General features: G+C 34.5%; 4 protein-coding genes across 4 annotated transcripts; 2 read left to right on the forward strand and 2 right to left on the reverse strand.

The window, feature by feature from the left end:
• Nucleotides 1-1074: 1074 nt before the first annotated feature.
• On the forward strand, nucleotides 1075-4542 carry LOC115700720 (enoyl-[acyl-carrier-protein] reductase [NADH], chloroplastic). Its single transcript, XM_030628349.2, has 13 exons — nucleotides 1075-1220; nucleotides 1750-2040; nucleotides 2234-2343; nucleotides 2423-2478; nucleotides 2566-2650; nucleotides 2775-2822; nucleotides 3037-3111; nucleotides 3183-3294; nucleotides 3416-3467; nucleotides 3548-3599; nucleotides 3731-3788; nucleotides 3947-4045; nucleotides 4153-4542. The coding sequence occupies exons 1-13, from the start codon at nucleotides 1205-1207 to the stop codon at nucleotides 4305-4307; spliced, it is 1209 nt and encodes a 402-aa protein (XP_030484209.2). The 5' UTR covers nucleotides 1075-1204; the 3' UTR covers nucleotides 4308-4542.
• An 867-nt stretch (nucleotides 4543-5409) lies between these two features.
• On the reverse strand, nucleotides 5410-8405 carry LOC115701439 (non-structural maintenance of chromosomes element 4 homolog A). The gene is made up of 7 exons (XM_030629242.2): nucleotides 7947-8405; nucleotides 7467-7547; nucleotides 7119-7359; nucleotides 6939-7029; nucleotides 6385-6601; nucleotides 6210-6301; nucleotides 5410-5926 (listed from the first exon to the last, which is right to left on the reverse strand). The coding sequence occupies exons 1-7, from the start codon at nucleotides 8083-8085 to the stop codon at nucleotides 5624-5626; spliced, it is 1164 nt and encodes a 387-aa protein (XP_030485102.1). The 5' UTR covers nucleotides 8086-8405; the 3' UTR covers nucleotides 5410-5623.
• A 1264-nt stretch (nucleotides 8406-9669) lies between these two features.
• Nucleotides 9670-12675, forward strand: LOC133030475 (uncharacterized). The gene is made up of 5 exons (XM_061103228.1): nucleotides 9670-9891; nucleotides 9962-10350; nucleotides 10672-11491; nucleotides 11821-12338; nucleotides 12430-12675. Exons 1-5 carry the CDS (start codon nucleotides 9670-9672, stop codon nucleotides 12569-12571), a joined length of 2091 nt encoding a protein of 696 aa, XP_060959211.1. The 3' UTR covers nucleotides 12572-12675.
• A 1445-nt stretch (nucleotides 12676-14120) lies between these two features.
• On the reverse strand, nucleotides 14121-15782 carry LOC133030476 (uncharacterized). The gene has a single exon (XM_061103229.1). The coding sequence runs from the start codon at nucleotides 15780-15782 to the stop codon at nucleotides 14121-14123; it is 1662 nt and encodes a 553-aa protein (XP_060959212.1).
• Nucleotides 15783-22449: the final 6667 nt, after the last annotated feature.

Here is a 22449-nt window from a genome sequence, read left to right on the forward strand (position 1 = left end):
AAAATTGAGCAACCCTATTAAAGAACAGTTAAAATCTGTGAAACCAGTTTCGACATGTGAAACCAGTTTTGACGTTATAAAAAATCATAACAAAATACAAATGTTAATAATAAAGTTAATTGAAACCAGTTTCATCAGACAATCAAATAAAACCATACACACACAAATATACAAAAAAAAAAATACTAATTACAAATATAATCAAAACAACACATAATGCCTACCAATAATTTAATAACAAAATATAAATGTAAGTTTCCAACCTAGAAAAAAAATAATAAAAAAGTAACTTGAAAAAAATTCTAATAACATAATGAAACTATTTTTTTTTATTCTGTTAATGAAATTAATAGTTTCTTTCAATGTTGATGAAACTGATTTTTAAAGTTTATATTATCTTTAGATTATAATTTTTTATATTGTTTTTTCTTCAGGATGATGTTGATGAAACTGGTTTTTTTTTTTTTTTCTGCTTTTAATGAAATAATTAGTTTTTAACAAAAAAAACAAAGAAAAAAAAAATAGTAGTTTAAATAAAAAAAAAAAACAAGTTTAATTTCTGTAAAAAAAAAATAATATCTATAGTTGAGATCATTTTTTATTTATTTTAGTATTTTATTTTTTAAAAAAAGAAATAATAAATAAAAAGAAACACAAATTTAAAGTTTTTTATGGCATTCCTCAAGACTTTTTCCCATATTTGTAAGTTTTTTTAAAAAATGCCATATTTAGTGTAATTAAGTTTTTATGCCATATATATCAAAACTTATCTTTATTTTCCCATATTTTTGTAAATAGCCCGGATAGAAATGTCCTTTTATATGGGCGCCAAAACAAGCTGCTCGTTCTTCACTCCCAAATTCCATTGCCTTATTCGGCAATTACGAAGTTCAACTAAAACACTCACCAAACATCAAACAAACACACCTTGATTTCATCGAAACTTTTTACATACAATAATACATCTATCTACATTATATACACATCCCAAACCCATTTTTTGATTTGCATTCTTCCAAACAAAGCTCATATTTTTCTCTCTATATAATACCACACACTAGGTAAGTCTTGGATCTTCTTCTCAATGTATGTGTTTTCACTGAGAAAAACATGCCTTTCACTTCACTACATATGAACTCTGATCAATCTTAACTGTTTCGTTCTTTCATCTGGGTTGATCTACAATTGTCTGGTTTTTCCTTTTATGATTTTCAATTTTGGTACACATTTGCAGATATCGTAATTTTATTTAAAAAAAAAATTGAGATGAATGTTGCTTGATTGTTTACAAGGCTTAGGAATACCATTTGTTTTTGTTTTGTTATTGCTGTTGTGGTTATTAATCTAGTTCTTGCCATCTAAGGATAATCTCATCGATGTTTTCTTTTTCGTTCCTTCCATTTCCTGAATTATTATTTATTTAAATATGTTTGTGCCCGTTTTGCTATTATTTTGATTTTCTACAAGTACCATTTGCAATTAATTATTTGTTTGACAAAATGAGACAGTGATCTTTTTGTATCTGTTTGGATTGTTTGGTTTGACTCTATTCTTTGGTTTCAACGCCTATCGATACACTTTACTTTTGTTTCATTGAAATTGACTTACCATCTCCTGAGTAATGAATTTGAATTGCAGATATATCATTGAACTTTAACGTTTTAAAATTTGGGTTTTGGCCTATTGATTATGCAATTGCAAGTGTGTTACCAATGTTCTAAATCATTGTTTTGGTTTTTGGTGGTTTAGTTTCATCCAAAATGGCCTCAACTGCGACTCATGGCATGCATATCGTATCAGTGAAACCCTGCATAAATTGTTCTCCTAGAAAATTTATGCCCACCACTGCAAATTTCAGTACTGAGCTTAAGTCTCCAATGTTGAAAAGGCTGACAAGCTCTTCTCACATCTCATCAAGGCAGTCACTCTTCCCTAGCTTGACTTCTAGTCAGTCTAAGAATTTCGAAAAGGTTGTTACAAGAGCAATGTCTGGAACAGTTGAGAACACTCCCTTGCCAGGACTACCTATTGATTTGAGAGGTCAAAAGTCTTCTTTTATACTTGAGCATTCAAATACTTGTATTCATTCAGTAGCTTGTTTTGTTCTGTTCTTGGTTGCTCTTTACCTTTGATTTGGGTGTGTGTTTTCTCATTTGTTGAAACCATGAATCTTGGACTTAGCCTTTGTTACAGTTATTTGGCATGTTACTAAATTTGGGACTGCTCTTAATAGGTAAGAGAGCGTTTATTGCTGGTGTGGCTGATGATAATGGGTATGGTTGGGCGATAGCAAAATCTCTTGCTGCTGCTGGTGCTGAAATTCTTGTTGGTACATGGGTGCCAGTAAGTAAATTAACCTGAGCTCATTATGTATGATTGTGTGAAAAAATTGTAGTTTTAATATATATCAATTCCTGTTTAGGCGCTGAACATTTTCGAATCCAGTTTAAGGCGTGGGAAATTTGATGAATCTCGCAAGTAAGGAAAATATAATGATCAGTAGAGGTTTGTCCAACTTGTTTTGAATCCTCCACATTTGCTTACCTAAATCTTTGGTTTTTTCAGATTGCCAGATGGTTCATTGATGGAAATTACCAAAGTTTATCCATTGGATGCAGTTTTTGATGATATGGAGTCTGTTCCTGAGGATGTATGTATGCTCAATCTTTTCTAATATACTAAATAGAAAATCATAACTACAGTGATTGTTAAAGCTTTTTGTGTATATATAATTTGAAACAACTAGTGATATCTGTAATTTCGGCTCTGTACAGATAAAGACAAACAAACGCTATTCAGGATCTTCAAAATGGACAGTTCAGGTATCCATCTTTTCTGAAATATATCCCTGAACTTGAAAGAAGCGACTATCTTAAATACTTTCGTAAAATGGTTGTGGATCTAGAAACTTTGATATGGAATATGTCAAAATAGCTTTTTAAATTCACTCATTAGATCCTCTATATTTTTATGTTTGGGTAAAGGACTATTCAGCATGGTTCTAGTAGTATTAACTCTCGTTTTTCTTCTTTCCAGGAAGTAGTTGAATGTGTGAAGCAGGACTTCGGCAGTATTGACATCCTTGTCCATTCACTTGCCAATGGACCAGAGGTACAAAGCTTTTCATGTTGATGATGTTTCAATGGTCCTCATGGCACTTAATAATAAAATATCATCCCCAGGTTAGCAAACCCCTTCTAGAGACCTCAAGGAATGGATATCTTGCAGCCATCTCTGCATCAAGTTACTCATTTATTTCTCTACTCAGCCATTTTGTTCCAATCATGAACCCAGGCATATTTCTAATTCTTTATGCCTTCACTTTTCTGGCCTCCTGTCTCAAGGACCCTTAGTTTATGAGACAGTAACTGTTGCAAGAAAACCTGTAATCTAAGCTCTAGTGTTGAATTTGCAGGTGGTGCTTCAATTTCTCTAACATACATTGCCTCAGAAAAGATCATTCCAGGGTATGTTTCCGTTCAATTATAAACCATGTCAATCCAGTGTTTTGCACATTACATATAAATCTTTATAATGCATATGGCAGATATGGTGGAGGAATGAGTTCTGCAAAAGCTGCCTTGGAGAGCGATACTCGAGTGAGTACTAGTTCGTTTTATTTGTTCCTGATTGGCCATATTTGAATGTTCCAAATTCTGATAAAACATTCCCCAACGTATGTTGCCCATTATGTAACATCTCACTTACTGTACTATTGCCTTCGGTTCAGGTTCTGGCTTTTGAAGCTGGAAGGAAACACAAAATCAGAGTCAACACAATATCTGCAGGTACTGCACTTAGCTTCTTTCATTTGAAAAATGTGCCATCTACTAATTTATTATTTTCCTTTCTAAATTCATCCCTGAAAAACAAGGCTAGTTTTTCTGTTTTGTGATCTTGGAACTCGTATAGCATATGTTATTAGAAATTACTCTAATAATTTCAGGTCCGTTAAGAAGTCGTGCTGCAAAAGCAATTGGTTTCATTGACATGATGATTGACTACTCATCTGCAAATGCACCACTACAGAAAGAACTCTCTGCTGGTGAGTCACATAAACTATAAGCCAAGCTAAGCTATTAGCTGACATATTCAAGCATATTTTTCATTTCAATCCAAGTTTGTATTGATCTTGAAACACAAATGGAACAGAGGAGGTGGGTAATGCGGCTGCTTTCCTTGCATCGCCACTGGCCTCGGCCATTACTGGTGCAGTTGTGTACGTCGACAATGGTTTGAATGCGATGGGAGTTGGAGTGGACAGCCCCATCTTCGAGAACCTTGACATTCCCAAGGCAGCCAACTAGAGAGGAAGAGATTCACTCACTTCAATTTTAATGGAAAAAAAAATACCAAAAATAAGTCTATTTCTGTTTTGTTTCCCATATCTGAGATTAGCTTACGAGTCATTCTAAACTCATTTTAGGAAAACTGACGAGGTTATCCTTGAGAATTTACTACATGATGTGTATGGTAATGGTATGGTATATCATTGTAAAAGACATCATTCTTTATTGAGAAGTTCTCCATTCCATAACCCCATCTAATTGTTTTTTTTTAAGAAAAGAATAATTGTATTAACTTTAGAATCATTTAATGTATCACATAATAAAGTGAACCAATTATGGAAGAAAAAGCAAAGCAAGAAAGTCTGACCCCAATTGCCATTGAGAATTAGAAAAGACTGTTGTTGTTTCATATTACTACTAATGACCAACCTCGCACGAACCTTATTTACCCAAACCTGGGGCCTTACAACTAACTATGGCTTTTGAAATGCATGTAAATATCACTGGCGCAATATACATCTGAGTTTAACCTTCCCTTCACACAACACAATCCTTAAAATTTAAATCTTCGAACTCGATTTGTGAAAAACTGGTCTCTAAGCCAAGTCATAATGTTCCACAAAAAGATACATCATTTTCTTTTTTTTTTTTTTGAGTTCGCTTAATCTTACATATTTAAAAGGCTAATTAAGATTTTTACCGCCTAAACTTTGACATGTACCAAATCATACTTCCCAAACTTTAATATCTATCAAATCATACCCCTCGAACTTTGACATATAATAAATTATGCCACTAAACTTTCATCAATGTTAGACTTTTTTACTAAAATTGAACTGAAGTTCTTAAATCTAACAATTTTAATAGTTCAAGAGGCATTTTTAACGATCTTAAAAGTTCAAAGAACATGATTTAATGCATGTCAAAATTTAGGGAACAAAAATACTAATTAGCTTATTTTAAGAAACATGAGATTATAGCACTCGTTATGTAAGTACTTATACAGGATTCAAAATTTCAGATCTAAATCTTGTTGGTCGGAGAAAATTAAGTATCTAATCTTTTGTAAGAAAATTTCTTCATAGCCCAGAAAGATCACAATTGAATAAACTATGCAAGAGACAACCTCAACACTAATTTTCATTTCACGAATCACTAAAGCAATTACAAAATTTAATAATACAATAGCCGGATCCCAAAGATAAAAATCAGTCTTATAACTACACATATACAGAGCTAAGTAACCATATTCATAAAGCTCGTCGCAAGAGTTAAGCTAGAAAAGACACATAGTTGGCCGGTGTAACCTCTAACCTCCCCAGTAATTCTACTCCTCACCTCAATTTACGCTTCCCTTTTCGGAGGGCAGCAACTCTTTGTACATCATTTCCATCCACAGGTGAATCTTCCACAACTGATGGTTCACTATCAGGGGACTCTTCTAGAACTGCCTGATCATGCAAAACCAAGCCACGATTCCTACTGAACTTCCGAATTGGTGTTGTTGGTGCTGGTGATGGTGCTGTTGATTGTCGTTCCTCGGTAGGTTGATTTGGTTGGGAAGGTTGTTCTGGTTGAGAACTATTTGACCTATGCGGCATCAATTCCCCTCCAATATCAACATAATTTGACATCAACTGCATGTAAAAATATCAGCTTTGTAATCACAGAAGAAAAAATAATAGTTGAAAGAATACTCATCTATAGATTCATCAGGGCTAACAAAATATAGATAAACGACTACCAAAAACTGTTCAAACTATTTATGAATTGAGTACTGTAAAAGGGAATGGATAGTATGTTGTGCTTTTGACAGCAATTGTCCATCCAAAGCAACCCCATCTCAGAATAATTATCAGCAAAAGAAATGATCATAGAAAAGTAAACAATTAAAGATACACCAGATCCTTTTCTAATTACCTTCCAGTCCTTGAAATCAAATCTGAAAACAAAATGGCTATAAGCAACCTCGCCTGAAGCAACTGCATTGGCAGCAGGTGCATTTCTTGGCGCTGAAAAATCAGATGAACACATTTATTACATTAAATATATAAAAAAAATGAAAAGTATGAATGGTAAATATTTAAGATCTTACAAACAAAATGGCATCCTTTCTCATCCACTTTAATTTCAGCACGCCCATCTTTAACAAGAAATGACAGTGCAAATAAATTCTCTACTGTTTGTGCAAAAGAATTCCTGTTCAAAATTAGGTTTTCAAGCCCGACTTTTCTATGCTTCCTAAGAATGTTGAACATGACTGCCATATTCTTATCGGTGTCTGTTTTCTCTTTTGAGAGAGAATTATCAAGCTGCACATATAATTTGAAGTTTATTAATCTTTCTAGATTCATTGGGAAAGAAAAGAAAATATAAGTATAAGTACCTAGCACTAATTAAAATGAAGATGCAGATGGTTTTTCTAACTTTCAGCAACTCTACCAAGAATCAAAATCAATAAATCCATGACCCATATGATAGCCTATACTAATGGATGCACAATAACAACATACATGAATTTAAAAAATTGAAAAGTCATTCTACTAAAACCAATTACCTTAAAATGATTCAATAAATAACCAGAACGTTAAATTAGTATCCGTAGTTCGTGTAAAAATTGACGATGTTATTTGAATCATGCAGTTTTACCTCTTCTGGTCGAGAACTCTCCGTAGGTCTCACATGTTTACGACGAACAGCGGGCTTACGAAGTTTTATTTCTGTGCTCATAGGACCAATCCTGAACACAGAGAAATTATACCAATATAAGCATCTGACAAAGCATCTTAAACAAAGAAAAAAACTAATACTATAAGCTATGGCTATTACATGGTGCAGCATCCAGGAGCTTTCCTGAAAACATCTGACACAGCAACTCCAACATCCTTCCAAAATGTCAAGCTCACCTGCTCCTCCATGGTTCCACTCCGTCCAAATTCCATCAGAAGACTGCTGACAAAGTTTGAAGGAGTTATACCATGAATTCCATGTGCTTTGACTGAGGACATTAACGTACTTGTAATGTCCAAAAGTGCTTCCGCATCAGCAACTTGCTCTCTAGGTTTTTGAACTGATATATCAAATTTTGACCCCCAAAAAAAAAACAATTACAGGTAAGCTAACTTTCTTGGTAATAATGTCACCAAACAAATATATCTTAAAAGGGCACAGGTCTACCAAGTTGATGCAAGCTCTCCACCTCATTAATGATTGAACTGAAGTTATCTGAATTTGCATCTGTTAAATCATCTCTCTTATCTGCACATAATCACATAAGGTATATATATTATCCCAAGAGTATTCAATCAAGAATACAGAATAAAAATGTAAGCGCCAAATGGTCTAAAAAATTAGCAAAAAAAAAAAAAAAAACTCATAAAAATAAAGAAGTGGCCTGAATTAAACTCATATTCATTTTTCAGTGTTCTGACACATTAGTATCCTTCCTAATTCCTTTTAAGAAAAAATGTAAACAACGCTAACACAATATTGTGAATTAAATTCGTAAACAAAGAAACTTAACATCAAACATAGCATCACGGTTACCAAAAAAAAAAAAAAAAAAAAAGAAGAAGAACACAGTAACATGATTTATTATTGAGCGCAAACAAACATCCAAAAGCCCAAAAACAAAAAGGAAAGAAAAGAAAGGCATACCACTGATTTTGGACTTGACGGCGAGGTAGCGGGATCGGAGAACCCTGCGGTCCTTCTCGGCACCAGATTGTTCATCTTCAGAGACTCGTTTAGTAGAAGGCTTAGTAGTGGTGGATTCGCGCTTCACAGCCCTAACCATGGCAAATGGTGGTTGGGTTGAGGCTTGAGAGAGAGAGAGAGAGAGAGAGAGAGCTCAAGGGAAATAAGGGTTTAGAGTTTAAACTATAAAATGGGGAAAATAATAAAATAATCCTAAATTGGATTCAAAAATATTCAAACAAATTAAAGGAAAGAGAAGAGAGGGAGGGAAAGGAAATAAGGAAAATAATATTTTAAGAAATCGGAGAGCGGAGGAGGGAACAGACTTTAAAGGGGTAACCTTTTTGTTTTGCCCTCCCGCCGAATTTATCAGGTTTGTGATGGACGGCTAAGATCAAACTCTTTTCTTTTCACCCACAAAACTCACTACTCCGCAAGCAATGGATTAATTATTGGGATTTTTACATGGGAAATTTGACAATATATGCTTAAATATAGCATATATTGTTTTAATATACTATGTTAAAAAAAATTAAAAAAATACTCTCCAATTAATTATAATCCCAACTTTACCCTCCCCATTTCAAACTTTCACTCTCCCTCTAACTCTCGGTTTTCTCTCTCTCTCTCTCTCTCTCTCTCTCTCTCTCTCTCTCTCTCTCTCTCGTTCTCACGCAAACCAGACAACACATACCCCAGTCACCGGACCACCCCTCACTCACCGGACCACCCACGACACCCACCCCTCACGCAAACCAGACAGCCCTCACCCCACTCACGGACCACCCCCTCACCACCCGACCCCAGCATCCAGAGGAAATCGCGAAACCCATCTCAGACGACATCGCGAACTCTTCGAAGAAGAAATCGTGAAACCCCAGACGAGATCGAGAAACCCCCATTCGCGACACCCCCAAACGAAACCCAGATCCAAAACCTTAAAAAAAGGTATTTTTCTAAACTTTTTTGTTGTTTCATTACTTTTTCTTCTGTTTGTGCTTCATTTTAAAGTAATGTAGTTAGTTTAGGTTCAATTTGTTTGATTTCGTTTGAATTTCATTGTTTTGGTATATTTTCTGGTTTTTGTGCAAAATTTGCGACGTAGGGCGACTATGTTCACGACATAACGCGACATCGTCTAGAAAAAGTTAGGGATTTTCTGTTAAACGTCTTTTCACGACGTGTTGTCGACATACTAGCGACATAATTAGCGATATTGAATTTAGTACTTAGGTTTCATGATTTTTATCGACTTGTATGTGTGTTTGGCGACATGTTTTGCGATATATTAGCGATATATAACAGTTATACATAGGACTAGTTTTGCAGCCTCTTTTTTGTGTTTAGCGATTCATTAGCGATATATTAGCGACGTATTTGGCGATTTGATCAGGATTATATTTAGCGATGTATAGCGACATACAGCGACATGTTTCGCGACATACTTCTAACAAATTTTTTGACAATTTTGCAGATGGCTCCTGAACTTAAACTTCCAATTACCTCTCATTTCACGGGACGTCTTACCTATCGGGGTACAGATAGGTTCAGATATATCAAGGCCAAGTTTACTGAGATGGATTTGGTTGAGACAGTGAAGGCTAGTCCTTTCGGACACTTTTGGGAAGAGTTTGGAGAGTTAACTTTCTCTGGCGCGTTGGTCCACAGCCTCCTCTTACGAAAAATGAAAGTGGACACAGAAAAGGAGGATGAGGTTTGGTTTCATGTAGGGAGAAATGACATGAGATTCGGACGGATAGAGTTTGGACTCATTACTGGCTTACCTATGGGTAGTGCCCCTACGGAGGAGGAAATACACGCCAAGTCCAACGACCATCTAGTTCGGACTTATTTTGAAGGGAAGAGTTCTGTTCAGTTGGACTCCCTTATGATCCAACTTCGAGAGGTGCGAAGATAAAGATGATGCCTACAAGCTTGGACTGATCGCTTTCATTGAAGGTGTATTAGTATCAAAGGAGGGCAATGTCCAAGTTTGGCCTGAGATGTTGAAGTTTGTTAACGATCTCGACTTCTTCTTTAAGTATCCGTGGGGCGAGCGCGCTTTTCGTAAGCTGATGGAGACATTAGGAAAGAATATGCAACATTACAAGGATAATGTTGACAAGAAGAAGGGGAAGAAGATTGCTCAGGAGGCAAAGTACACAGTTAGTGGCTATGTACCTGCCTTTCAGTACTGGGCATACGAAGCAATTGAGAAGTTGGGGAAGAAGTATGCCCACTGCAACGGGACCAAGTTCCCCAGAATGTTGAGCTGGAAAACACCGGAGGGCCAGCGGAAACAAGATGTCAAGGCAACCGACATTGCACTGTTATTCAACAGTCGGGTATGTTTCTTTACTGTTCTGTATTTTATTTAAATTTATTGAAAATGAACATTCGCGACATTGTTAGCGATATGTTAGCGACATTATGCGATGTCGCAAAAGAAGTGGCTGTATCGCTTATCGCGACATATGTCGCGACGTGTTATCGACATGTAGCGACATTGTGCTTCTTTTTTCAATTATCATAATTTTTGACTTCTTTTAACAGTTTTTAATTATTCTGTGTTTTCTTTTTTTGTTTCGGTTGGTGGTGAAGAAGTGCTTGTTTCCGGCCAGTGAAGAGGCATACTTCAAGAGTATTAATGAGGGTAGAGCCCCTCTTTGCTTTGAGATGGACGTAGAACATCGCATTTTGTGGACGTTGATGGTACACAAGAGTCTGTGTTTGAAACTCAAGCGAAGACCATCAACGAGGCCGTGACAAAGGCAAATTTAGTTCCACCACCACCGGCACCTGAAGTACACGAGCCATCTACTTCAGCAGGTCCTTCTGCTCCAACCAGTACAACTGTGGACACTGACCTTGTAAAGAGGTTGGATAGCATTGAGGCCCGGCTGGAGAAGCTTGAGTCCCAGCAAGAAGCCGTCATGTTGGCACAGACGGGGTTAGTAAATAGCCATCTCAGTATGAGGCGGTCCTTCACAGAGAGTCAGAAAGATCTGAAGGAGACTCTACTGGCTAAGATGGACGAGTTGATGGCTATGGTAAAAGGAGCGCCCACACCTGCAGAGCCCACACCTGCACCGCAAAATGAGGAACAACAGGCGAGTGATAACGAAGATGTCTTCCCAGAAGATTGGGAAGCAGATGATAACGAGGCACCGTCAACTCCATTGGACGCAATCATCACGGCCATTGGGGATACACAATCACAGGACGAAGTCCTACTTCTACCTGCACCCCCAGAAAATGTGCCATTTGTGAGGAAGAGGAAGCCGCCAACGTACTTGAACGACTACACTGCGGAAAAGAAAAAGAGGCGAGTTCTTCCAGAGAACGTAGACCCGGAGAGACCAGCAGACCGTAGATTGCTTCGTACGTTCAAGAGGTGGTTGATTGGAGACATTCCCAATGCTCGACCTAGGAATGTGCACACCGGTGTTGGCGATGTGAAGTTCTTCACAGTTCTGTTTCTTAGGTCAGAGTGGCTTCACGATGGGGTAAGTATTTAATCATTAATTAGTATTTTTCATTTTTTTTGCAACATTTTATTGTATTGTCGATGTGTTAGCGACAATGTAGCGACATTTTCGCGACATTGTTGCTGACACAGAAGTGTTTTTCTTTCTGTTGAATTTGTCGACATTTCGCGACATTGTCACGACATTCTCGCGACATGGTCGCGTTTTTTCCACGTTCTGTTTAACGACATGTCGCGACATTGTCACGACATTGTCGCGACATCAGGCAAATTTATTTAACGACAATCTTCGCGACATTTCGCGACTTTATTTACGACATTACTTAATCTTCTCTTTTTTTTATGCAGCACATAGATGCCATATCACACTTGATGAGGAGGAGACGCCATCATTTTCCAGAGTTGTACCCTCAGCCAGGTGTGATTCTGGACACAACACTTCCACAATTCCTCATAGGCATTTGGAGCTGCCATGCTGGTGACAGAAGTACGTTCGAATGGCCAGATGCGGTGAACCAGTACTATCTGGGTATGGAGAGCCGTTACATGCCATGTTGGAAGGATTTGAACTTCATATACTTCGTCCTGTACTTCGATCATCAACAACATTGGGTTGCTGTTGAGGTAGATATTGATATGTGGCAGATTCGGGTGTACGATAATGATTTATCATGCACCACCGAAGCACAGTTTGATGCCATCATGCTACCTTGGACTGAGTTGTTTCCACATCTGCTGAGGTCTACTGGCTATTATGATCAGGTCAACAACAACATTCTGAATGTGGACTTAGGGGACAGTAGCCAACTGAAAGCAATGCATGCTAGACGCATGCCAAGTGAGGTGGTTCCCCAAAGTAAAACAAGGTATTTGTTAATATAGTATATTATTATTTCATTTGCCATTACTCTTTATATGCAGTTCAGTCTCTAAATGTGTTTGTTGTTAATTTTTCAGTGGTGATTGCGGGGTGTATGCACTTGAGTACATCGAACACCTCATGCTGAATCGGTCCTTGGACAACATTACAGACGATAGCATGAGAATGTTCAGAGATCGGTGGTGTGTAGACTTGTTTTATCAGAACTTAACTTGGTAAAATATAATTTAAAAGGGTTGTAAATTTTTTGTATTATAGACGATAGTTGTTTTTAGTACTGTACAGTTTTTATATATGGAAAAGTGTTCAATTTAAAAACTTTACTTACATGTCGCTACATAATCGTTAACATGTCGTTAAATGTCGAAAATTTTAAGTTTCAGAGTGTTTGGTTTCATATCGCTAAAGCACCGCGAACCTGTCGTTAAAATGTCGATAGTACAATCATGTTTTGACTCTTCAGTTGATGTCGTTAACATGTCGCAAGAATGTCGCGAAACGTCGTTACAAAAGACGTTTCCACATTAAATGGTAATTAATGTGACATTTATTATCCCGCCTAACCAACTACTTGATTATGTCGCTAACATGTCGCTATGTGTCGCGACATGTCGCGAAAATTTCCCAGATTGCTTTTTGCATGACAAACATGTGTACAATTGTGTAATTCAATTTTTACATTTATTATCCCACCTTCCCAACTACTAGTTTTCTCTATAAAAGGCAATTGTCTATCTCATAAGTTACACATATTTTCTTAATTTTTTTCCTCTTAAGATAATTCTCTTAGCAATGTCTACTAGAAGGAACAAGGGCAAATATCCGATTCTTACTCCTGAAGAGATCAAGCAGGAGCCTGATTGTGGGGAAATTACGCCTCAAATGCAAAAAGTGCTTGACGACATGAAACGTTTTGAACATGAACGGCTTATGAACGAGTGGAGGTTTCTAAAACTTGAAAAAAAATTTAACAAAACAGGTGTATGGCCGGCTCCACCACCAGGCTTCCCCGAAGGCTGCCGTCGCTGCAAGTTAGGTTATTTAAATGGTAAACAGGTGAAGCCTGGATCTCTATGCAAATATTGCAAGTCTACACTTCGCTTTGAGTCGCAAATGTAATCGTTAAACGTCGCTAAATATCGACTTTTCACTGAATAAATAAAAGTTACATTAATGTCGCTATATGTCGCTAACTTAATCGTGAAACGTCGCTATTTTTTAATTTTTTCCAGAATTGATAAAAGTTCTTCCTACATGTCGCTTTTGAGTCGCAAATGTAATCGTTAAACGTCGCTAAATATCGACTTTTCACTGAATAAATAAAAGTTGCATTAATGTCGCTATATGTCGCTAACTTAATCGTGAAACGTCGCTATTTTTAATTTTTTCCAGAATTGATAAAAGTTCTTCCTACATCGCACCATGTCGCTATTGTAATCGTGGAAAGTCGCAGTTTTTAAATTTTTCCATAATTGAAAAAAGTTCTTCCTATATCGCGACATGTCGCTAGTGTAGTCGTGGAAAGTCGCATTTTCAGGACCTTGTCCAAAATAAAATAAATTTCCAAACATGTCGTCAAAGTGTCGCTACATATCGCAAAATGTCGTGAAATGCACAATTATAATCAAAAATCTGAGATAGTGCGAGTAAACGACCACGTACACAGAAAATAATATCCATAAAACATAGTCATACATAAAAAAATACAAGTAACATGTCATAAACCATAATAATAATAATGCATGCAATTTAAAAACGAAAATGCTGCTCAAACCCTGGCCTTGCAAGTAGCTTTGTTGTGTCCCAATGCGCCACAGTTTGAACATTTGCGTGGTTCCTTGACTTTGGTACCGTTCGATGGAAATCGGTTAGTCCGTAGTCTTCCTGCATTGCTCTTTCTTGGACGACCTACAGGTTTCTTCTCCACTGGTACACCGATTCTCATGTTCTGCATGTGTTCTGGAAGCACCCATTCATCCTCCTCGCCCACAACATTAATTGTTGCATCGTAAGTATTCTTCCACGTCTCCTTTGTGTAATAGGGAGATGACAGAGCGTACACACTGACATTCTGAGTAAGCGCTGCGGCACATGCATGGGGACAAGGAATTTTCAACAATTGGAACATGCCGCAAGTGCATGTTCTCTCAACTAAGTTCACATCTCCGCCTTTTTCAAAGTCAGAACCGTCAGCACCTCTTCCAACATTAAACAATTGTGCACCGTTACGTAGGACACTTCTACGTCTACCATCCTCGTGTTGCTTTATCAAATCTTCCTCAAAATGAGTTGCCAAAGGGGTAACACACTTACTTGCCTTCTCAAGACGGTTAGCAAACCAATTTTGTAGTGTGAACCTTATGAACTCAACTAGAGTAGTTATTGGATATGCCCGGAATTCTTCAGTCACGTTGTTAAGGCTTTCTGCAGCGTTGTTTGTCATGATGTTGTACCTGTCTCCTAGACAATAAGGACGAGCCCATTTTTCTAATCCTATATTGTCAACATAAGCAGCGATGGGAGGATCCATCTGTCGGAGCACCTGCAAATGTCTATCACATTCCCTCTTCGACCATGCGTAAGCGGCCAACCATATTTGCGTGTTACATACATCAGTCTTGAACTTGTGGGTGACATTCATAGAAATATGTTTGTAGCATGCACAGTGGCATGCTTCGGGGAAAATAACCTCGACAGCATGTTCAATGCTTTGATGCCTATCCGATACAAACACTAAGTTTTCAACCTCCCCAATCGCTTCCTTTAACTTCTGCAAGAAATACTTCCAAGAGTCATGATTCTCGCTGTCAACAATTGCAAAGGCAATCGGAAACAGTTGGTTATTTGCATCGTACGCTACAGCAACTAGCATTGTGCCCCCAAACCTTGTCTTCAAGAACGTGCCGTCGATACTAATCACAGGACGACAAAACTTAAATCCCCTCCTACAAGCAGCCAGTGACCAGAAACAGTACTTGAACCTGTTATCCTTTGTGATAATGTCTGTAATAGTACCTGGATTCTTCTGTTCCAGCACGTAAAAGTAACTGTGCAATCGACTATAAGCCGCCATTGGCGTACCCCTAGAATACAAAAGTCCCTTCTCTCGGCACCTCCAAGCCTTCTCATAGCTCATCTTGATCCCATACTCCTGAAACATATCCCTTTGTATGTCTTTAGCTTTGTACTTAGTTCCATCTGATTTGAACTTGTTCTTAATGAGGTGGCCAACAACCCACGGTGCTGCTTGACGGTTATCAGCATGTCTAGAATCCAGGCTACATGTGTGTTCGTTGTGGAATACAGTAACCTCAAACATGTCACAACGTGCCCTCTTCCTCCCCCTCACTCTCCATTTGCAATCTGAACCCCTGCAAGTTGCATAAAAAACATCGGTCCCAGACTTCTTCACCATGAACTCAAAATTCATTTTCAATGCAAACCTTCCAACCACATTTTTCAATTCAGTCTTATTTGTATACAGCTTGCCAACATATATTTCCCCTGAATGTGTACCAGTAAAAGAAGTTGTATAAACATTATTTTCCTCTATGTCTTCCCTTGTCCACACAATAGGTTTGAATTTTGTACAAACTTCAAAATCAGATGGTACAGTACTACGAGGAGGACACCGGGCGGTAGCTCTGCTGCCTCAGGTGTTTCGTGATTTTCACTCCAGGGGTTCTTCTTTCTTGGTCTTTCCTTTGCTCCCTTGGACGTGGTGGAGATGGTGGAGGTAGTTCTAACCTTAAAGAAGGTACTTCTATAGGTTCATGAACTTCCAACTCCGCATCACCATCCTCGTTCAAATCTACTATAGGATCATTGTTGTAAAATGCACCATCAAACTCATTGAACTGGTCAAATCCATAGTCAACCCTATTATCCTCCTCTATATTAGTAGGGGCCTGCTCATTCATCCCTACGGCTGGATCTGTTTCTGGGACAAAACTCCCAACAACACTTCTTGGGAGGACAGTTGGCGGAGTAGGCCCCAAAAGCGCATGCCTTTTAACCTTAGTCACAAACAGTGGCAGCAAGTTCTCCACACTCATTTTTGCCTTCATTCTTAAGAACAATCTTACTTGACTATCTTTCACTAAAACTTCTGGCGGTATCATATTGCCTTTCATGTACATATAACACACCTCTATTTTCAGTTCATACACAATAGGGTCTATATCCAATTCTTCATACAAAATATCATTCATCTTTTCTAAAGTAGTGTCAACCTCAAACATTAACATCTTACTTTTGGGATTATTGAAAATCCAGTTGAAACCTTCAACTGCCCAAGCCCCATCATATAGTACAACTACAAACACATTCGAATCTGCAAACCAAAATGACCACAAATTATAACAAACCAATATGTCGCAAGATATCGCTAACCTATCGCTACTTATCGCGAACCAATCACAAACAAAGTATGTCGATAAACGTCGCGAACTTGTCGAGAAAACTAAATATATCCACAATATAACACAATAATTCTATGTGTCGCGACGTGTGTCGCGACATGTCGACATATGTCGCTAAAAGTCATCCCTAACCTCTAGCCAGCCAGTGATCGCTAAATGTCGCTAACATGTCGAAACATATCGCTAAAATTGCAAAAAAAACCAGTAAAGTCGCAGACTTGCTGCATTTCGTGTTTCATTGACAAAGGGTGTCAAAAGGGTGCATAAAAACCACGGATATGTGTAGATCTATTACTTTCAACATAAATACATCTAAATCAAACAATAATTACTAAAGAAATTACATACCCATTATTGTTTAAAGGAATGACTTTCTTAGAGCTTTGGTTGGGTTTCAAGTTCCCTTTGAGTAAGTCGGCCGAACACTAGCTCCGGTGGTGGCAATGTGTGTATTGTAGAGAGAGAGAGAGAGAGAGAGAGAGAGAGAGAGAGAGAGAAATCCGAGAGATGGAGAGAGAGAAAGTGTTATGATTTTATTTGTTTTAGGGGTAAAATTGTAAGGTATAAATGTTTTAAGTATAGTTTTCATAATATAAAGAATGCTAGCATAGTTTTAGTGTACTCTTTATTTTTAAGCATATATTGTCAAATTTCCCTTTTACATCAACCACCACCAAGGATCTAATTGTCAAAATTAGTGGTTTTTAATTTTTTCGCCTTATCTTGATATTTTTTTTTTTTTTTGGTTAAATTGGATTTTTTGGCCTTTCAACTTTAATATATATGAAATTATGTATTTTAAATTTTTTAAGATGTTAAAAATTCTTTCCAAATTATTAAAATTGTTAAATTTAAAAATTTCTGTTCAATTTCATTCAATTTTTATAATGTAGCGATTCTCCGTATACTAAATTATACTCGCGAACTTTAATATATACTATCATGCCTCCTAAACTTTAGCATATATTAAATTGTGTTTTTAAATTTTTTTTCACGTCAGATTTTTTTTAGTAAAATTGGGTAAAAATCCTTAAGTCCAACAATCTCAATAGTTTGGAATAATTTTTAACGACCTGAAAAGTTCAAGCGATATAATTTAGTATATGTCAAAGTTTAAGGGCAAAATCTATATTGATCTTTATTTTTTCGTTCATTTCAAAATGTAAAAAGTATATATTTTTTGTTATTTTCAAGAAAAAAAATTAATTATTAATATAGTGATTAATTTATTTTATATTTTTTAAAATCTTAATTAACATATATTTTACAATTCTATTAATTAAATTATATTATACTATAAAATAACTAATTAGTTTTTTTTTTTTTTTTGGTTTAGATAAAAACCCCAAAGAACAACCTTTCAAGCAAAAAAAACTTAAAGAGAAAATGGGGAATAGTGATTAAATTAATTATAATTCTCTTTCAAAATAACAAAAATATATATAAAATAATTATTATATAAAAATAGTAAATTATGTTACATGACAACTCAATAATTTCAAAAAGAATATTTAAAGCTAATTAAATGTATATTAAATTATACAATAATAATATTTAATATTTAAGGTTACACTTTTTGCATATAATTTACAATAATAACATTACTACTATTACTAACATGCCACATCAGCTAACCTGAAGTTTTCTATTTTTTTTATTTTCCTTCATTTTTAAAAGTAACTTTTTAGTTACTAAGAGTGTTGATAAGAAATCAATTAATTATATTTACATAAAAAAATTTATTTTTATATTATGTAATTTGATATACATTTTTGTTATCGCTAAAATTTATTTGTTTACATTTTAGTAATTAGTTATTTTTAAGGTATATTATTATAAATTTCTCTTAATTATTTACAAATACTGTCTTGATATCCAAAATAAAAGAAGTTAAAAAATTAAACACATTTATGTTAGCATTCCCATCAGCTTCTCTACTCTATCCTTTAAAATACTTCACAAAAATTTCACTTTTGCTTCTTTATATTTTCTCTACATCATTTAAATATTATACTTTTATATATATCTTATTAATTAAAACAATATATAAGACAAAAGAAAGTGAAAAAATATAAAAATATTAATTAAAATAATAAGAGAAATAAAAAATATTAAAATATATTTAGCTCACATATTATTTGAGCTAAGAGCACTCACAATAGCTAATGTAAAATAACTATACAAAAGTTAAAAAATAGCTAAAAGTTAAATAAAATGTCAAAAATACTTATCCAATAGATGAGCTAAAATAGCTCAAACATTTACCTTATGAATAGTATTTAGCTAAATGTAGCTAAGAGTTATCTTGGTTTTAGCACATAGATATATTTTTTTATTATTTTTATAATGTATTTTATTTAATTGTAAGTGTAAAAATAAATAAATATTATGTAATATATAATAATTTATTATTTGTGTGTATTATAAATATATTATTTTAATAGTTTAGAGAAAATTATAAAGAAACTGATGTATGGTATAATAGAAATATGTGAGGTAAAATAGAAAATTTTGAATTTTGATGAGGTATTTTAAAGAATAGAATAAAAAAACTGTTGGGAATGCTCATTAAGTGAAAAAAAGTGGTGAGTTAAGGTATTATACCTCACTTGATGTAGTGTCATTTTGAAAATTTTTGCTAAATTTATAACTTTTAGCTATTTTTTTATATATATAAATCAGTTATGTTGTATTAATTCAATCAAATTTTAGTCTCCTACAATATATTTAAGCACCAAAGAGTCTTGATTTAATTCTATGTACATTCTAGATTGCCAAACTATTCTTTATCAGCATGACTAATCTTTCTAATTCTTACAAAAGTTCTTTGCTTGATACTATATTTAATTATGGGTGTACTTAATGGGTATTATCTATGAATGGGTAATATTAAAAAAATTTGAGTTTTTATGATTAATTTTTATATTTAATTAGAAAAATTTCTCATTTTTATATTATATGGGCTGAGATTGGTCCATCAGCTAAAAAAAAAATAATAATAAAAATTAGATGGTATACCCTTTTTAAGGGAGTCATCTCATTTTTACCTCTTTCTTAAAACTCATTAATTTATGCCATCTTTTTTAATTATTATTCCAATTATGCCCCTCCTATTTCATACAATTAAGTGATTAACGCCTCCCCAACCATATGAATACCCGCCAGCTATTAATTAAGGTAACATATGTAAGAGTAAATTGGATAGTAACCTTATGAAAGTGGGTAAATTTGAATAGATTTTAATATGCAGGCATTTTTAGTTAACAGACAAAAAAAAGAGGCATTTCTAATTTTATCTCAAAAGAAAAAATAATTAAAGAAAATTTTTTCTACAAAAAAGTGATAAAAAAAATTGAATTTAACATAAATATTTTTCATATAAACATATTTTTGATAGAGTGTAAAAAGATGTATTTTTTTTATATTTTCTATTATTAAGTAGTTAAATTAAGTATAGAAATTTAAATTTCTCTTTTATTATTCGCTATCGGACTAAAATCTAATGGTTAAATATTTTAAAATTAATATTTATAATTAAATTTATTTACACTATGGAAAAGATGGAGTGGGTGCAACTTGAAATAGCTGACATTGTTGGCATCAAAGAAGCTTTAAGCTGGATTGACCGTCATTCGTGGGGACAAGTGATTTTGGAAACTGATAGTTTAGTTTGTGTACAAGCCGTGCAAAGCCAAATTACTTTGTCATCCTCTTTTGGTCTTCATCCTCTTTTGGTCTTTTAGTTCATGATGTTCGTACTCTTCTCTTATACTTAAATAATGTTGAGTTGTATTTTGTCAAACGATCTGCAAACAAGCTGGCTTATGTTTTAGCCAGGGATTCTTGTTTCTCTACAAGTCGTGTAATTCAGTTGGAGGATTATTCCAACGAAGTGCGTTCTATTGTTATTAACGATTGCTAGTTAATAAAGTTGCTAAGTTTTATTAAAAAAAATAAATAAATAATGGGTAATACCCATTGAGAAGTATTCCTAATATAAGCACATTTAATATAAAACTAGCAAAAATTACGTGCGAGGCACGTATACTAAATTTTATGCTAGTTTTTTTTTTATGTTATTTGAAAATGATACAATTAAAAATTAAAGAAAAAATATTATTAGTTATTAGGTGAGATTATTATTATGTGTATTTAAATATTATAGTTTATAATGCTGTCAATTAAAAGTGAATACCAAATGTAATATATTAGGAGGCGTTTGGTTGGGAGGAATGAAAATATAGGAATAGGAATGGGAATGGGAATAGGAATAGGAATGGAATGGAATAAAAATTTAAAATGCATAAAAAAAATTATAAAAAAGCCATTAATTTTTTTTCTTGTTACATTGGAATGGTCATTCCTTTCTTTTTAAAATGGAATAACTATTCCACCAATACTTTAAAATGCAACCAAACAAAGGAATAGAATGAAAATTATTTCCTTTCCATTCCATTCCATTTCATTACCTCCAACCAAACGCCACCTTAGTGTTTAAGAAAGCTTGATGATTTAAATATGTTCTTAAGTTAATCCAAAAATAAATTAAAAGGTGATGTTCCAATACTTAAAGAAACATTACTTAAATGGGTGTAAGATAGAAAGAAAATTAAAAATCAATCTCTAAATTGTTGATAATTGAAGATAGCATTTGTCTAAAAATTGTAGATAAGAAAACTAATGATAGTCATTGGTGGATTTCAATCATCATTTGCTTCGATAGAGACAATAGTGTAATTTTTGTATTTTGCACTTTTCATTCTAGCCGGGTCCGCATATATCTGGATTGTCCATTTTTTCATTGATAAATTAAATATAGTAGTGTCGACAAAGCGGTGGTGTTCCTACAAATCGTGATGTATTTTCATTTAAAATGATTAGACATGGTATGCATAGCTTATTTAATTAAAAAAATCAACTTATGAAATGCATGTAAAACTATTTTATTTTTTTAAAATTACACCTTTGCAGCATATTTCATTAGTTGGGCAGCAGTACACGAAAATATTTTTTCCACAATATCTGCAAACATGACAGCAGATAGGCTCTTTGTATTGTCATCAAGTTCAACATATGCTATAGCACTGTAAAATGCATAATAAGATTGTTAGTATCTTTTTTTTATTATTATTTTAACTTAATTTCAATAACATCATATGTTTTTTGTAATATATCGTGGTGTAAGAAATCCTTCCTGGCTGCATGATGGCTTGTCACATATAATTTTTTCATTGCGATTGTATAAATCTATTTTTTTATGACATGCGTCACATAACATGTAATAAAAACTCTGGACAGTATCAATTATTTTTATTGCCGCCTCAATCCAAAAATATTTTTTCTACATCCAAATTAAATGGTGTTAATAATAGTAAGATATTGAAACAAAAGTTTTATAAAGTAAATATTGTAGTAGTCTTTACCTCATTCAGTTGCAGATTTTTCATCAACTCTGAAATTTGGATGTTAGTCACTATTTCGCTAATTTATTTAATTGTGCTTCTAATTTATGAGCACGTGATCAAAAAAATGTTGTAATGTACTCTCTGATTTGTTTTTTTTTTTCTTTTTTTTGCATCTTATGCCTCAAGTTTAATTATGATAAGTTTTGGTGGGTTTTAGTAAATATTTTTCTTTTTCTGGTTTGCATTAATAGCTAGAACATGGAGAAATTAA

The sequence above is a fragment of the Cannabis sativa genome, chromosome 8 (genome assembly GCF_029168945.1).
Source record: "Cannabis sativa cultivar Pink pepper isolate KNU-18-1 chromosome 8, ASM2916894v1, whole genome shotgun sequence".
NCBI classification, from domain to species: domain Eukaryota; kingdom Viridiplantae; phylum Streptophyta; class Magnoliopsida; order Rosales; family Cannabaceae; genus Cannabis; species Cannabis sativa.